Source organism: Balaenoptera ricei, chromosome 20, assembly GCF_028023285.1.
Source record: "Balaenoptera ricei isolate mBalRic1 chromosome 20, mBalRic1.hap2, whole genome shotgun sequence".
NCBI lineage: Eukaryota > Metazoa > Chordata > Mammalia > Artiodactyla > Balaenopteridae > Balaenoptera > Balaenoptera ricei.
In genome coordinates, this window is record NC_082658.1 from 16727541 (window position 1) to 16745001 (window position 17461).

General features: G+C 53.0%; 1 protein-coding gene across 18 annotated transcripts in view; it reads right to left on the minus strand.

The window, feature by feature from the left end:
* Window positions 1-17461, minus strand: part of MAPT (microtubule associated protein tau) — a 111102-nt gene that overhangs the window by 11050 nt on the left and 82591 nt on the right. For 6 of the 18 annotated variants that reach the window (XM_059908895.1, XM_059908904.1, XM_059908903.1 and 3 more), the window contains 4 exons: window positions 16569-16622; window positions 14545-14810; window positions 4148-4240; window positions 229-310 (listed from right to left, as the gene is read on the minus strand). In XM_059908895.1, coding sequence (XP_059764878.1) covers window positions 229-310; window positions 4148-4240; window positions 14545-14810; window positions 16569-16622 — 495 coding nt within the window. The remainder of the gene's footprint in view (window positions 1-228; window positions 311-4147; window positions 4241-14544; window positions 14811-16568; window positions 16623-17461) is intronic. The other 12 variants (XM_059908906.1, XM_059908893.1, XM_059908897.1 and 9 more) reach the window with 3 other exon arrangements.

A 17461-nucleotide genomic window follows, 5' to 3' on the forward strand; every position in this document is an offset into this window, starting at 1 on the left:
TTAGACCAGCATCTGCCCTCCGTCCTCATCTTGTCTTGGCCAGCCTGGCCCTGCTCAGGAACACACAGAGCCACACCTCCCAGGCCGCAGCAAGTTCCACCCTTAACACTCCCCTCATGGCCCATCCCATCAGTCCTTCCCAACCACTTCCGGAGAAGGCACCACCCTATCCTGTCCCACCCCTCAGGCCTCCCCGCCCCGTCCTTGCCTTCTACAAGGGCTGGCTACCTGGCTTATGATGGATGTTGCCTAATGAGCCACACTTGGAGGTCACCTTGCTCAGATCCACTGGTTTGTAGACTATTTGCACCTGGAGGAGAGAGAGAATGAGAGAGACAGTAAAATAGGATTATTTTATTGGGGGCGTAATGCAATGAAAAGCAGCTGTGTAAGTCCAGGCCCTGCTCAGACAGTGTTTTCCTGTCTGCCACGAGGAAAACACCCTAGTCATGGCGGGGGAAAATGTGTTGGAATTCTGCCACCCTTGCCCCAGGGGAGCTGGGTCTTCACAAAACAAATGGAGTGCCTTCAATTCCACAGGACAAGGACCCTCAGGGAAAAACAGGGCTACTTCCCCACTGTGCAGGGCCCACACCTTTGGTTTAGCAAACACTTAACATGTGAAAAAGTTATTCTCTTTCCTGACATGAAATCGACAGATCACGTTCAGTGAAGACAGAAAGAAAGAAGGGATCAATGTGATCTGTTTGTGCAGCATTTGAAAAGTCTTGGAAAAGCAAGAGAGCCATATCTGCTGGGCCTCTGAGAGCAGAGGTCGGTGTGGGGCTGTTAGGAGCATTCCTCCCGGGAGAAGCTTCACAAACCCCAGCAGCCCACAACAGAACAGTGGTGGTCAAAGAGAGGGCCCCAGAGCAGTTCCACAACCCAGTAAGAGTCAAGCACCAGCTGCCCGCCCCCGCCCCCCCCCCACCCACCCCCCACCCCCCCCCACCCCCCCCCCCCCGCCATCCTGCCCCAGGGCACACAGTGTCCTGGACATTTTGGTTCTTTACAGAAAGGAGCAAAGCAACACCAGCAGGATGGGCGGGCGGCTCGGCAGAAATCACAGGTTTAGCGTCTCAGGGAGGTTCAGCCTCAGGGAGGTTCAGCCTCAGGGAGGTTCAGCAGACACGTAGGGGAGGCCTAAGGGCCCCAGGGCTCAGAGCCAGCCTGAGGGTCCAGCATGTGGCCAGGCCACACAGCCACCCCCCAGCCGCCTGCTGACCTCAGCCCCCCGGAGGACAAACCCACGGGGACCCAGCATCAGCGGAGGGGTCTCCTAGAGGAAGTCTCTACAAAGCCATGGCTGTGAGGGGTCCCTGATGGTCACTGGGTGACACGTCCCTCATGTGAGGTCACCTGAGGATGCAGGAGGCCAATCACCATGGAGCCGGTCAGCTCCTGTTCCCTGCCCTGGAGTCCTGGAGTCACCCAGGAGAGAGATGGCCTCGTGCCCAAGAACGGGGTTAACAAGGACATCAGAAAAAAAAAGGAGTTTTTACTAGGTCTAAATCATCTGGAACAATCCCAAATTACATTAGTTAATCAAAATCATACTGGCGTCTGCCGATTACTGATGGAGTTGATTCAGGCTGACAAGTGGACGTGGCCTGTGTGCGTGGAGGGAGGTGTGGAGAGCCCGCACCTCTGGGCGTCGGTGAGTTAACGATTAAGGACGGATTCTGAGCGGGCACTGGAGGTGGGGTGGGGCAGGGCTATGGGAACTCCCCTCCTTCCCTTTATGAGGGAGATGAAAGTGAAGGCTGGTGTGTACAGGCTTCCTTCTCTTCCCTTCAGCCTGGATGTGGTAACCAGTGGGGGAGAAGGGAGGGTGGAGCTGTGAAGAAGGGAGAGCCTGGATTGGCAGGGAGGGAAAAGGAATGGGGAGGGGGAGGGAAGGGGAGGGGAAAGGAATGGGGGAGGGGGAGGGAAGGGGAGGGGAAAGGAATGGGGGAGGGGGAGGGAAGGGGAGGGGAAAGGAATGGGGAAGGAGAAGGGAGGGGAGGTGGAAGGAGAAGGGAGGGGAGGGGAAAGGAATGGGGGAGGGGGAAGGAATGGGGAGGGGGAGGGAAGAGGAGGGGGATGGAATGGGGGAAGGGAAAGGAATGGGGAGGAAGAAGGGAGGGGAGGGGAAAGGAATGGGGGGAAAGGAAAGGGGGAGGGGGAAGGAATGGGGGGAAGGAATGGGGGAAGGGAGGGGGGAAAGGCATGGGGGGGGAGGGAGGAGGCCAGGCTCTGGAGTGGACCCCGAGCCGGCCGGGAGGCGGGGAGAACCCCTAGGAGGAGGAACAGAGCCCGCCTGCTGGGGGGTCACCTCCCAGCTGAGGAGAAGACGGGCAGGGAGCAAACAGAGGCAGAGCCCAGGCCAAGGGTCCACTGTCCCCAGAACACCTGAGGCTGACACTGTGCTGGGCCTTGTCACCCCCCAGCCACCTTTCACCAGGAGAAGAGCTCTCTGTGGCGGCTCCTACTGCAGTGGCCACAGGCCAAGGACAGCGCTCGGGGCCAGCCCGGGACATCCTGTGGCACTCTGCCGGAGTCACAGGCCAGCCCACCAGCTGGCAGAGAGTGCAGGGGGAATGGGAGGTGCCCCCGAGGAAGTCCCTTGATGTCCTGGGCACCGCCAGCGGCAGAGGGAATGTACCCCCTGCCCCCAGCTTCCGCCTGAAGGAGTGGGGCGCTGGCTGCAGCCACTGGACCCCACCCCTCGGCCCCAGCAGCACAAGCTCCCGCCAGCTGACCAGACACACCAGATGCGAGTTAAACCGGAAAGCACATGTCGTTCCTTCTCTGGGCAGCGCCTGCCACCTGCAGGGAAGCCAGAGAGCTGGAGTCAAAGCTAAAACAGCAACGTCACTCGGAGCCCACGATCACAGCCTGGGGTGGTCCCCACCCCTTCTCTTGGCGGACGACGAGGTGGCAGTGGGACAGGAGAGCAGGGACGGGGGCACGGCGGAGGTACTGAGCGGACACTGGTGAGGAGGCGTGAGTGAGCGCCGTGCAGCAGCCCCGTCGGTGGCAGAGCCGGGACCCGGGCGCTCAGGGCAGCAGGCAGCAGCGCATTGCAAGAATAAACCCCCAGGTCTGGACGCGGATGATATGCGGGCCCAGGCTGGGCACTTTCTGCAGAGAGCCCCCACCCCCACCCCGGGGGCTCCCACTGTCACCCCGGCACTGCCAGCCAGAGGCCAGATGCCTGCTCTCAGAAACCATCCTCCTCCCCAGGGGTGGACCTCAAAGGGCCTCGAACCTCCTGCTCCCCAACTGGTTTAAACATTTGCCTACAGCTGACCAAGAAGGCTGGGGGAGCGTGGGAGGCTGCGGAGAAGGGGGGCCGAGCCTCAGGGTGCCGAGTTTGCACCCATTTGTCTGTGAACTTGGTGGATAACAGCAGAGCCGGTCAAGTGGGCAGGCGAGAATGAGGATGCCGGCCCCCAGTCTCAGGGACACATCCACTGGGGACGCAGGGAGTCCGCGGGGACGTCTGGAGGAGGTCAAATTTAAAAGGGCTCAAAGCAGCACTTCTGTCCACCCTCGGTTGCAGGCAGGTCCCTGGTGCATTTTTGTTGGGCTCTTTCGCATCTGGAGCTTCTGCCAGGGGTGGAGCTGTTTTCAAACATGAGCCGAGAGGCTTAAGAATCAGCTCATCCCTTGCAAATGCAGAAGTCAAAGGCAAGCAGGGCATGGCCTCTGCTTGCTCTGAGGTAGGATGGTAAAGACCTTTGCGTGGGCTCCTCAGAACAAGCGGGCCAGCTGTCCCCAGTGGAGCCCCTTAAAGTGAACCTGCCCAGGTGACGGAGGAGTCTTAGGTGCTGCCACCTTCAGCCCAAACTCTAACGGGCCGTGGGGCTCCCAGTGAGCGGGGGCGAAGGTGGGGCTTATGCTGCGAGGACCCAGCCACCAGGAACAGGTCAGAGAGAGGACCAGTCACCTTCGCCGTTCTGCCCATGCAGCCCTGGGGTGGGCGCCCCTCCTGGAACGGTAGGCACGGATGTGGGGAGCCTGAGCTACATTTACGTGGGGACCCGGATAGACTCCGAGCCTGAGAATGGTTTATTCTATGCAATGTCTCACAAGTACAAACACTCATGCCACTTCTCAAACCCGGAACCGCAGCTCGGCGCAGGGATAGTGTGACAGTACTCACACTGCCGCCTCCTGGCACGTGTTTGATATTATCCTTTGAGCCACACTTGGACTGGACGTTGCTAAGATCCAGCTTCTTATTAATTATCTGCACCTTTGATAGCCAGAAAAAAGGATGAGTGACACACCACACCCAGATGCATTGCCCCGGACAAACATGTCTGGCTGCAGGCCAGGGAGAGGAGGGCAGGGCTCAATCACACCTCCCCGGGAAGCATTCCAGAACTGTGAGAGGTTGGAGGTGGGCCCCACCTTACAGCACTGGGTTTACAAAACGGATCCATCAGGAGGCAGTTCTTCCCTTTACGAGAGGATTGCATTATGGAGGCCCCCTCAGAGAGCACCTGGGAGGCCTAAAAATCGGAGGCGAGTGTCCACCAGGTTGGGATGGAGCAAAATGTACTGTTACATTATTAAATGAATAAATAAAAGTCCCAACTGTGGCCTCATTCATACACCTGCCAGACCCCTCTGAACACTCACCGAGACCTTTAGGTGGCTGTTCTCAAGTCTGTTAGGTATTGGAATCACCTGCAGATATATTTTTAAAATCCCAGACCCCACTCCTGACCTTAGAATCTCAGTCTTTGCGCTTATGAAAAGCACCCCTGGTGCTTGGTTCAGATGGATGCATGGCTAGGTTCAAGAATCACAGACTTCATGGGGAGGACACAGGTGGTTTGATGGAGAAGATAAACCTGGACTCCCTTCCACGGGAGGCCTTGGCCTCCTGGAAGGCAGGGTAAGTGCCTGCCCTTCACCATCGGCTCCTTCTCATCCACAAACCACCAGGCGCTCAGAGGGAACAGGGCGATGTTCCCAGGTGACCTTCCCTACGTTTTCCTGAGCAGGTGTGGTCCAGATGGTAGAGATCCCACTGTATTTCTGCGAGGCTCCTCCTTCTCCAGGCACCAGGGAAAGGGTGTGGGGCTATCAACATTCCAGGGGGGAATGATTTTTATCCAATTTGTCTGTGTATTTCATAGACAGACAACCGTGGTGCAGAGAAGAGGAGCTGAAAAACTCTGCGTTTTGTCTGCTACAGCAGGGATCACATCCTCGCCAGGTGTTCTCCATCAGGAGTGCCGTATTTGGAACCAGTGGGCCTTAGTTTCTATTAATCACAGGTATAAATAACTGCCAACTGAAGTTTCCAATGAAGAACCAGCACTGCCCTCTGAAATTCTGGAAATGGCACCAAGACCTCAGTTGCTGCCAGGTGGGGGCCACTGCCCCTGAGGCCCAGGGGCGGCTTTTAGGGCAGCTGTGGCTGGGGGGCCAGAGCCGGGGCCTGGCTCATCTAGGGTGAAGGGCCCCGAATCTGACCCAAGAGCCAGAGCCGGCCATCAAGGGGTCCACAGGTCCTCAGCCAAAGGAGGAAATAAGGACATGATAGCAAAATTTGTCTGTCCTACTTTTTGGTTTTAAAAATGGCCTTTCCTCCAATAAAATTTTAAAAAATAAAAATGAAAATAAAATGGCCTTTCCTTTACTACATTATTAATTATTAAATTACATTGATAGGAGATATTATTTTTAGATGTCCTTAACCTGGCAAAATTAAAATATAGTCATCTTCTCTTGGACCCCCATCCCTGTTTTTTTCCTTAATTTCACTTCTCTGAATTGAAAAACCTGGGAAGCACACACCTAACCCATCGCTTTGTTTTCTTTTATGTTCCTTTAAAGTAAAAAGCTATGCCTTTTTTCATCATACAAAAGTAACAGGACATTACGATTTTGAAAAACAGAGGCTCCAGAAAGAGGAGAAAACGTTTTCTTGCTAACCCAGCACAGCCACTGTTGCATTTTCTTGAATTCTCTTCATTTCTCATATATAAAAATAAAACTACCATCTCAGACATATAAATGGTAGTAATTATTGTGTACATACTATTTTATATCTTCCTTTACCAAGTATTTGCCACGTTCTACAGTCATCAGAAGCATTAATTTAAAAAATAAGTCATATTCCATTTCATGTTATCTGTGCTATCAGATATTTATATTGATTCCATTTTAAAGAATACAGTCTCACCATGAACATCGTTCTGCAAGGAGTTTTTCCCATTTTGTGGATTGTTTTCATAGCACAGAGCGCCAGAAGTACAATTTCTGGGCCAAAGTTACAAACACTCTATAATAAACTCTCCACACAATTCTCCAAATGGCTTTCTAAAAGGGTCGGATTAATTTCTCCTGTGAGCACTGTTGAGAAAGTCAGTTTCACCATGTTGCTGCCAGCATTGTGCATTAAAAGAAATTGTTTTTCTTATTTCTTTGATTAAAATAAGTAGGTCTGTGTTGTTGGTTTATTATGCATTTCTTTGATTATTATTAAAATTGTTCCTTTGTCCTTTTTTTTTTGCTAGTAGTTGTATTTTTTTTTTTCTAACATACAAACGTTGACATTTTTATATACTTCCTTTGTAACATTTCTTCCTTTGTAACTTCCCTAGTTTTTAAATGTAAAAACCATCCCTCATTTAGAGGCTGGATAAATACCTAATTCCACATCATCCTTCTCACCTGCCATCACCCACCCCCCCAACCCCACCTCACCCCGGCCCTGCTCCCAACCTTCCCGATGAAGAGGCCATTTAAAGCCCAGAGAAGTTCAGTGACTTTCTCAAGTCAGTGGCAGAATCCACACAGGAATCTAGATCTGGGTGTTTCTGCGGCCACGGCTGCCTATGTAACAACAATATTTTGCCTGAGCTGTTCTCAAGCCTGTTGTCTCATAAACCAAATGAAAACAACACTCTCTCAAGGTGAATGGTGACGTCTATCCTGCCATATAGGAGACAGCATGGCAATGCCTCAGCCCAGGCTTGAGCTGGGACGAAGAGGTAGAACAGGTTTTCTCACCCTGCTTTGTAGGCAACTGCTGTCACCCTCTGCACAATGTCCTTGAATCATTTCATCCCACCCTCAAATTTTAAGGAGTCCCACATGAACTCCTGCTTTGGGGATCATTTTTTATTGATAACTTTCCATTGGCTAAGTCCCAGAAGCAGACTTTCCAGCTTTCATAAGAGAATCGGAGCAGTTTAGAATTAGAAAACACACGCCAATACACAAAATAATAAAACAAGAAGATTGAAAAGACAATGGTAAAAGAACGGGAGGTCGTCAGGACTGACAATGATAAGACTGATCATTACATTTAGCTCTGAGCTTCCTGGAGGCCAAGGCAAAAAGCGAAAACATGTTGGGTTACATAACTCTCTTATCTGACAAAGAAAACTTACCCATTTTTCAAGGAGGATTGCCTTATTTTCTGTATTAATCCTTAGAAGAACATCATCAAAAAACTCAAGAGCCATTAAGCAATAACAAGATGTGCAACATACACAGAAATGTTTTCTCTGTGCAGCTTTTTCTTGTTCCAATCCCACAAAAAAGGCAACGAGCTTTTGTGGGATTTGGCAGGAGACATAAGGATATTTACAAAGCAGACCTGAATTACTGTTAGTTGTCAGATTAAGTCAACACCCTTTTCAGAATGGTAGATTTACAGAAAGGAGAAAAAAGGGCAACGGTTCGTATTATGAAATTGGAATCCTGAAACTTAATTTCCCAACTAGAGTAAACGTATGATATTGAGCCTCAGCTCTGGGCGGACACTGAAAATAGCCAAAGGAAAAAAACAATGTTTTGGAAGCTCCAAATTTTGATCCCGGGGATTCCTAGTCAAGGGATAAATTCCTGTGGTCAGGGTTCGACCCTGGAGGAGACGCTGGGGTGGTGTGAGCCTGGGAGCGGGTCCACTTTGGTTTAATCCATTTCCTGGAGAACCCAAAATGGTTCCAAACCCTCATCAGACCTTGTTCTGGTTCTGTTTGGGCTCAGATTTCTTGAGGTGCTCCAGATCGCCCAGCCCTCGCCACTCCCACCCCAGCAGCTTCCAGGCTGGCCCAGTGTCCTTGGGTCACCCCTGGTGAGGCCTGTCTCGAGCACTGCCTGGCACTGGGCCCGGCTTGGCCTCGCTAGGGTCAACAGGCCCAGTGCTGAGGACTGGGGGCTGGGATGCTCTGGTGGGAATTTAACCTGGGGTGGGCACCGGACGCCCACAGCAAGCCTTCTCTTCAAGTCCAAGGTGGTCAGCCTGAGAACTGACACAGGAGATCAAGTAATAGGGGAGTCACCTCTAGAACTATTTATACTGTTCCTTTAAACAGTGACTGCCCCAAGATTCTTTATAATGATGGGATTTACACAAGATTTTTTTCCCAGAAACACAGACGCTGTGTATAGGGAGAGATGCCCAGAGGGTCTCAGAGTTCCAAGGCTATCCCAGAGGAGGGTCCGAGCCTGGCTCTGCACAGCCTGACACTTCAGCTCAAGTTCAGCTGAGTGCCTGGCCCTGACCCAGGACAAGCAAACTATCCTAGGTACAGACTCACTTTATTTACTCCACATAAATGTTCCACACGTGTACTTTTAAAAATGAGACAAAGTTTCAACAAATACAACCAATTTTTGAAACACTCAGTGCTCCAGAATGGAGACAGACACAGCATGCTGTCGCCATCTTGTGGCCACCTGGAATATTGCAGCCCAAGGCTTTCCAAGCCCGGCAGCTTTGGTAGGTTTCTGTCCTGCCTGGGGCCTTGGCATCCCAGCGACTGCCTTGGACATCCTCGGAGGAAGTGACTTTAGCTCCATCTGCTCAAAGCCAACCAGACCACCCCCCCATGCTCTGGTCATGACTCTGCATGTCCCTTCTCACCTTGGCAGCCACAGGGATACCCCCAGTTCTCCTTACCTGGCAGCCTCAGCCCCATATGAGCTCCTTCTCTCTCACGATGGAAGGTACCTGGGACCTCTGTGCTCTCCGCTGACCACACAGAGACGCTGCTGAGGTTGGTGCTGCCTTCACCTCGGCTGGGCCCAGACCTGCCCTCTTATTCACCTCCCCCTCCGTGACTCACTGACAGTCAAGCCAGAGGCTCTGCGGCGGGTGCTCTCTATTACCCTCCTTCTTCTCCATCCTATCCCGTCCTATCGGGGCAAACACAGAGCTGGTTCACAGCAGACCCAGCAGGGACCTCCCTCTATCAGCTCTTAACTCTCCAAAGCTCTCGCGTAAACGAACAAAACTCCACCCTAACCCACGCCCTTCTGCTACCCCAGCTGGTGCCAGTTTTAGCTTTATTTTGCTTTTGCTCTGAGTATCTCCAGGTGCAGTTTCCCACTATTCTCTCTTCTGTGTCTCCAGCACTCTATGTGGGGGACTGCCCTTTCAAAGACCCAATGACAGTCCCAAACAAGGGTCTGTCCTATCTTCTCTGACTTGGTAACAACTGATATTGTGGGTGACACTCCACAACACAGGTGACCCTCAGTATGGGGGCCCCTCGATGGTGCAGGTTGCTCCCTCCTGCATATGCTTCCCCGGCCAACCTCTCCTCTTGCCCCTTTTTATCTGCTCACGTGTCTCTCTCTCCTGCCTGGGCCTGGGGGCAGAAACTCTCACAGCACAGGGCCTGGCGTTCAGAGGTGCCCAAGGAATGTTGGATCAATGAATAAAGGAAAGAGAGAAGGAACCAGCTTTTGGTGCCATTGTATGTTCTGTTTTCTAATTTATTTCTGCTCTTATCTTTGTTTCTGTATTCTTATTCTTTTCTTGTATTCTTTTTTCCCTCCAATAAGAACATAATTTATATGCTGCAGTCATTAATTTTTTAAAATGAGAAAAGCATTTAAAATTATGAATTCCTTCTAAGTACAATTTGGGGGCATCACCACATAATTTATGGCATTTGTTATCAAGGCACTTGGAAAAGGCATTTTCATTTCCAAACTGAATGAGCAGTGACAAAGGAAAAGTTTTTAATTCCCAGGCATTTGTGGTCATATTGGTGATATGCACACAATGAAGTTCTGGTGTATTACACTGAGGTTAGAGATTAGAAGCAATTTCTGCTTCTCTATATTTATAGGTATTTTTCTTTATGGACTAAATAGATTATTGACATAATATCTGAACTCTTAACAACAGATAAACCCTTTGCCCTACAGTTTAATTCCTGATATTTGTTAATTTTCCCCTTTCAATTACATGGACTTTCTATGTCATTTTATCTTTTTTTAAAATTTATTTATTTATTTGTGGCTGTGTTGGGTCTTCGTTTCTGTGCGAGGGCTTTCTCCAGTTGCGGCGAGCAGGGGCCACTCTTCATTGCGGTGCGCGGGCCTCTCACTATCATGGCCTTTCTTGTTGCAGAGCACAGGCTCCAGACGCGCAGGCTCAGTAGTTGTGGCTCAGGGGCTCAGTTGCTCCGCGGCATGTGGGGTCTTCCCAGACCAGGGCTCGAACCCGTGTCCCCTGCATTGGCAGGCAGATTCTCAACCACTGCGCCACCAGGGAAGCCCAATGTCCTTTTATCTTTTACTTTACTAATATCTACTGTGACACCTCCAGTCACAACTGTATTTCTATCCATATTTTTCCTTTTTTTAATATTTATTTATTTATTTATTGATGTGGACCATTTTTAAAGTCTTTACTGAATTTGTTACAATATTGCTTCTGTTTTATGCTTTGGCCGTGAGGCATGTGGGATCTTAGCTCCCCATGGGGTCTCAGCCTGGACTGCACACTGGGAACCCCTAGGGAGGCCCTCTCAAGATTCTCACGGGCCAGGGAGAGGCTCTGGCACTAGGATTTTTAAAAGAATCCTCCCCCTTCCCTGCCCCAGGTGATTCTCCTTTGCAGTTGCAGGAGAACTGCTACTCCTTCCTTTCCTCCCCACCTTTGGTGGATCCAGCTGGTTCTGTTAAAGTGGCCAAGTGATCATCTGCATTTTCCTTTAAAAGTAATTTCGTTTTGGACTCTTCAAGCAATACATGTTCACTGTAGCAAATCATGAAAACAGAGAAAAGTACGAAGCAGAAAACAGATGTTTTACATTTTTTTCCAACCAGTGATCTGCTGCGGTTTTCAGGCTCCGCAGGTTTACAAACATGACCGTCTCCTGCTCCTCCTTCTTCAACGTGTCATCTGTTCAGGGGGTTGAGTTATCCTTCAGACTCTTGGAGCATTCGTTGTCCCTTTTGTAGCCGAATAAACAGTGATTGAGCACTTACTGTATTGTATGTTGGGCTGAATGAGAGGCCACAGGGACCCAAAGATCTCACGGGGACCTTGAGGGACCTTCAGTCTAGTCATTTTATTTTATTATTTATTTATTTATTTATTTGGTTGCACTGGGTCTTAGTTGCAGCAGGCAGGCTCCTTAGTTGCAACTTGCGGGATCCTTAGTTGTGGCTCGCCAGCTCCTTAGTTGCAGCACGTGGGCTCCTTAGTTGCGGCATGCATGTGAGATCTAGTTCCCTGACCAGGGATCGAACCCGGGTCCCCTGCATTGGGAGCGCAGAGTCTTATCCACTGTGCCACCAGGAAAGTCCAAGGCTAGTCATTTTATTTATTTTTTATTTTTTTTATTTTTAAAATTTATTTATTTATTTATTCATTTATTTTTGGCTGTGTTGGGTCTTCGTTTCTGTGCGAGGGCTTTCTCCAGTTGTGGCGAGCGGGGGCCACTCTTCATCGCGGTGCGCGGGCCTCTCACTGTCGTGGCCTCTCCTGTTGCGGAGCACAGGCTCCAGACACGTAGGCTCAGTAGTTGTGGCTCACGGGCTTAGTTGCTCCGTGGCATGTGGGATCTTCCCAGACCAGGGCTCGAACCCGTGTCCCCTGCATTGGCAGGCAGATTCTTTTTTTTTTTTTTAAATATACTCATTTATTTATTTTTTGGCTGCACTGGGTCTTTGTTGCTGCACACAGGCTTTCTCTAGTTGCGGCGAGCGGGGGCTACTCTTTGTTGCGATGCGTGGGCTTCTCGTTGCAGTGGCTTCTCTTGTTGCGGAGCACTGGCTCTAGGCGCGCGGGCTTCAGTAGTTGTGGCACACGGGCTCAGTAGTTGTGGCTCACGGGCTCTAGAGCGCAGGCTCAGTAGTTGTGGCGCACGGGCTTACTTGCTCTGTGGCATGTAGGATCTTCCCGGACCAGGGCTCAAACCCGTGTCCCCTGCATTGGCAGGTGGATTCTTAACCACTGTGCCACCAGGGAAGCCCGGCAGGCAGATTCTTAACCACTGCGCCACCAGGGAAGCCCCGGGCTAGTCATTTTAAAAGGCCTTCTGTGTGGATCCCAGGTGCCTTCTTTTTTCCTTTTCTTGTCGTTTTTCCTGGAGATGAATGTGTTGAACTTTGTTATGGGTCAGGTTTTTTTTGTTTCACACAATTTTCTAGGTTTTCCATGGAATTTAAGGGGAAGCTGTTACTTCCCCTTCTTCTATTTCCTCACATCTCCTCCCCAGTAAGCCCCAAGAGAAGTCACTTTTCTCCTTTAACCTTCAGTTGCCATGGACACACGTCTGCGCCCAGCACGGTGCGGCCATAACCTGGGGGCACCCTCCCCATTTCCGCCCTGAGCATCAAGTCTCTGGCCCTCGGGGCGGGCAGCTCAGGTGCGAGGGGTGGGCTCCTCCCAGTCAGGCCTGTCACTGCTGCTCTCGGCGGAGCTACGAGAATGGGGCCGAATGGGGCCGAATGGGCTGGGGGAGCCGGCGGGTGTTTGCGGATGTGTGACAGACCCCGCAGGCTGGGAGACACTGATGGTCATGGTCTCCCTCTCACCGTGAGCACGCTGGTCACAGCCCCACAATCTTCTCAGTGGTGCAGAATTGGCCATGTGGGCCTTTGTTTTTCATTTTTCAAAACAGAGGCAAATGCTCTGTGCTATGAAAACAGGGCACACACGGGACATCCACAGCGTTGAGGGAGGGGTGCGAACGCCAGTGGGAAACATCCCATCACCTTGGAAACCCTCTCCCTGGGGGTCCCTCTGCCCCCGGAACCTCACAGAGGGGTCAACTTCAAGCCAGCGCCCCAGCCAGCTGCGCCAGAGCCCCTTCTGGAAGGAGACAGGCATCTTTACGAAGCACAGCAAACACTGCAGGAAGGGAAACACGGCTCAGGCCCAGCACTGTGGCCCAAAGACCAGTGCGATGAGACCCCGAGAGGTACCCAGACCTCCCCACCGGGCAGGACTGTTCGGGTCCCAAGGATGGGAAAGGCCAGCAGGGGTCCCTGAGGCTCCACGGGAAGCAAAGTGCAGGGTTTCAGGCAATGGCACCAACATGGACCAAAGGTGCTCCGAGACACCCTCCCTCCGCGGTGACCCAGGCCCCAGACAAGAGTGATTAATAAAATCAAGAGTGCGGGGGCCCCAGCTGGGGGTCCCGACTGAAAGGGAAACACTGGCCCTGCCCACCAGGAGGCTCGCTGCCCCCAAAACGGCCCAGCCTGGAAGGCCCAGCACAAGAGCTGGGTCTCGGTCCTCCGACCCCTTTCCCGGCTGCCTTCTTCCTTCTCTGTTCCCCACGCTGGTGCTGGCGGGGGGGGCTGCTATCGTCTGCATTGCGTCCCCCAAAACCCACATGCTGAAGTCCTAACTCCCAGCACCTCCGAATGGGACTGTATTTGGAACAGGGTCTCTAAAGAGCTCATTAAGTTAAAATGAGCTCATTAGGGTGGGCCCTAATCCAATATGACTGGTGTCCTTATAGGAGGGGGAGACTGGGACATAGCGACACCCAGAGAAGGACCATGTGAGGACGTGAGGAGAAGGCGGCGCCTACAAGCCAAGGAGAGAGGCCCCAGAAGACACCAACCCTGCTGACACCTTGATCTTGGACTTCTGGCCTCCAGAACTATGAGGCATTACATTTCTGTTGTATAAGCCGCCCAGGCCGTGGTATTTTGTATGTCAACCCCAGGAAACTCATACAACGGGGGATGGGGTCAAGAAGAGAAGGAAGAGGGTCCAGGCCGTCCCCATTTCTCTCCACCTCTGGCCCTTGGAAGCTGATATTCTCCAACTTTGGGAGACCCAGAAATGTCATGAGCACCCGTTTGTCTCTGGAAGAATCAGTTGTTCAAAACAGAATCACGAATTTCCCCAGAATTGGGACCTAAACAAATGTCCAACCAACACCAGAGACACACCCACCTATGGACTGGTTATCTCATTTTTGAAACACAAGGCAGCCAGGGAACCCCTGTGGCGCCCACTTTGAGAACCGCCAGGTCATGGAGCTACAAGCCTGTCACCTCAGATCCGTCCAATCGGCAAGGGCTGAAGTGAGGAAGGGAAGAACCGGTACTTTCTCTCCCCTGAGCAGGGCACTCACGGTGGTGACCCCAATAAAGAACCGAACAGTAACCTACTGTCTTTCCTTGAAGAGGCCGGGGAGGTGCTTGTGCTCTGGGGGTGGGGGGGAGGGGACCCAGGCTGGTGGTGGCAGGAGAGCCACTCGCCCGCCTCCAGCCCCGCTGCGGGGGACCCACCCGCCTGCTCCCGCACAGCCAGCCTTCGCACGCCCTTACCTTCCCGCCTCCCGGCTGGTGCTTCAGGTTTTCCGTGGAGCCGATCTTGGACTTGACGTTCTTCAGGTCTGGCATGGGCCCGGGGGCGGTCTGCAGGCGGCTCTTAGCTGCAGACGGCGACTTGGGTGGCGTGCGGACCACTGCCACCTTCTTGGGCTCCCGGGTGGGCGGGGTCGGCAGGGAAGGGGTGCGGGAGCGGCTGCCCGGGGTGCCGGGGGAGCCGGGGCTGCTGTAGCCACTGCGGTCCCCGGATTTCCCGGATTCACCTGGAGAGGAAGGCGGGCATGAGGCCACTTAGCAAAGGGCTATCTGTCCTGGGCTCCACTCCCAGACTCAGGGCTGGATCAGGCACGTGGGAACAAGGTCAGAAGCTCAGTCAAACCAGCAGGAGGCTGCCCTTGGTCCCATTTCTAGAGAAACGTCCCCACTTCCCAGCCTTGCTGCGTTGCGACAGAGACATCCTGCTTCCCAGAGGAGCAAAAGAGTGGTCGCCAAGGACCACCCAGTACCCCCTAGAGGGGGACCAACTCTGCCCTGTGGCCCTGGGGTCAGGAGAGGCTCCAGCTAGCTGTGTGGTCTCAGACAAGTCATTTACCCACTCTGAGCTCAGAGGAAAAAATTGTAATGCCTGCAGTGAGAGTGAGGCCGGGCAGGGATACGTGGCCTGTGCCCTGAATAAGGGCAATGCGGTGCTGGGCCAGGGGCCCATCTGGATCCACTGGACTCTTTAACCATGGGGTGAATTTTAAGCCGTTCGCCAAGTTCAAGGCTCCTTTCCCTCAGACCCCAGCCAAACTCCCAACTCCTCTGTGGTACCTGGGCTCCCCAGTGGTATTCCTGCTTCGTGTCCATCTGTCCCTGGCCCTCCAAACAAGCCATGCTGCTTCCTGCCGCCCTGCCCTCCCGAGAACCCCCTCCCCACCAAAGCGACGCGCAGCAAATAGCAGTGCACTTTTCCAGGCACGATGCGGCGCCAAGCCCTCCAGGAAGGCTGCTGGGGGCATCCCTCTCCCAGCAGAACAGCCCTGGGCTCCCTAACATGGGTCTCTTCCTGCACTTCTCATCCCCCATCACGCTTTAATAGTTGGCTATTCCGTCTGCCTCTTGGATTCGTGTTTCACCAAGTGTGGCCCAGGCACCCCTGCATCAGAATCTCCAGAGCCACCACGGGGGAGTGGGACCTGTAAGATGCAGATCTCCAGGCCCCATCTAGACCTGCTAGGACAGAATCTCTAGGGGTGGGGCCTGCAAAATTGGTGCTTCCCACGCTCCCAGGGCTTCTTGAGCAGACTCGAGTCTGAGAGCCACTGGGCTGGAGGCTGGGCTCCAGCTCTGAGGGTGGCTGATGCCCCCGCCCCAGGAACCATCTGTACCAAACAGGGACCTGCCGGGCCCCAGGCTGGAGAAGGGCAGCTCTTTGCTGGAAGCGGCGACTTCTCTTGCCGAGGGGAGAAGGAGCATGTGGCTTTTAGCTGAGTCTCCATGTGTGCTGGAACTCCCTCACGGTGCCAAGCTCTGCAGCAGCAGGGCAGACGAAGCCTCCAGGCTCGGTGCCCCCCACCCTCTGCCCCCAGGCACACAGGCTGGCTGGTGGATCTGGTGGTGGCTTCAAATTCTTTCTGCGCCACTGAATTGCAGAGTGACCTTAGGCAAGTTACTCGACGTCCCCGGGTCCAGCACAGCGACCGTCACCCACAGGATGCCAGTGCGATCTCACACGTAACCTGGTTAGGGCCAGTGCAGACCTCCAGCCCCCGTATCAGCTCGAGGCACGTTCTCCCCTGGGCCCACCACAGCCCTCGGCTGAAGTGAGAGCACGCAGGATTAGAAAGCCCCGTCGGACAGACATATCCGCACAAACCACACGAAGAGAGGAGCAGGAATTCTGACTGTTCCAACTTCAGGCTCAACGTGGGAAACCTACGTTTCAGAAGCACGTCCTCCCGGCCCTAAAAACCTAAGCCAACCAAGAGCCACATGCGCAAAAGGCATGACCCCGCTGGGCGAAGCAGGCTCAGAATTACCTCTCTCAGATTTTGCCCCTCCAGGGGGTGGTTTTTTCTGCACTTGCTTGGTAGCTTAAAAAGAAAAATCCACAGAAAGCCCGTTATCATCGAGCTTAAAGAGGCCTTAACGAGTGTTTGTCTATGGGCGCCCAAGTCATGCCCAGCCAGGCCATCCACAGAGGCGAGCAAGGCGGGGAACGGGGTCAGGGAGCAGGGGCCCCATCTGGCAGGAAACAAGGCCAACTTGGGGGAGATCTGTCCACCCAAGAGCAGGTAAGATCCAAAGAGAAACACATGTTCTTGTTTCCAGGTATGACGCCAGCTGCATGAATCAACTGGCATAATGTCCAGTGAAAAAATGCAGGGTCAAAATCATGTAAAAATTCCAGTCACAAGCCCGTAAATTACCCCGTATCATATGTATTGTATACATGAGGAAAAACCCTGTGGGAGAAAACCAACCTTAGGGCCTCAGTGCAGGCCCCACCCTACGGCAACCTCGAGAAACACCACGGCCAAGACATGCAGCAGACAAGGGTTCTGAGCGGCCACCCCGGGGCCAAGGAGCAGCAGAGGCCCCGTGGCACCAGCCCAGGCCTCACGCACAGCCCACATAAGATCCACAGGGCCCCTGAGCACCACCCCGGAGCCAGCGCAGGCCAGACGCCCCCCGCGTCATGCACAATCTAAACCCAGTTGCCTGGGACAGTCCCTAGGGCGGTGAGACAGGGGCACTCAGACTGGTTGTCCCCAATGGAAGCAAAATGGCTCAAGTGAAGCCTTGCCTGGTACTCAGAACTGAGTGAGTTTTACTCACAGGAGCCCAGGGGAACGGGCCCAGCATGTGACTGCTTAGCTAAGATTCTTAGGTTCTGTCAGAGGGTCCCTAACATCCCAGCAAGTTAGCAGGG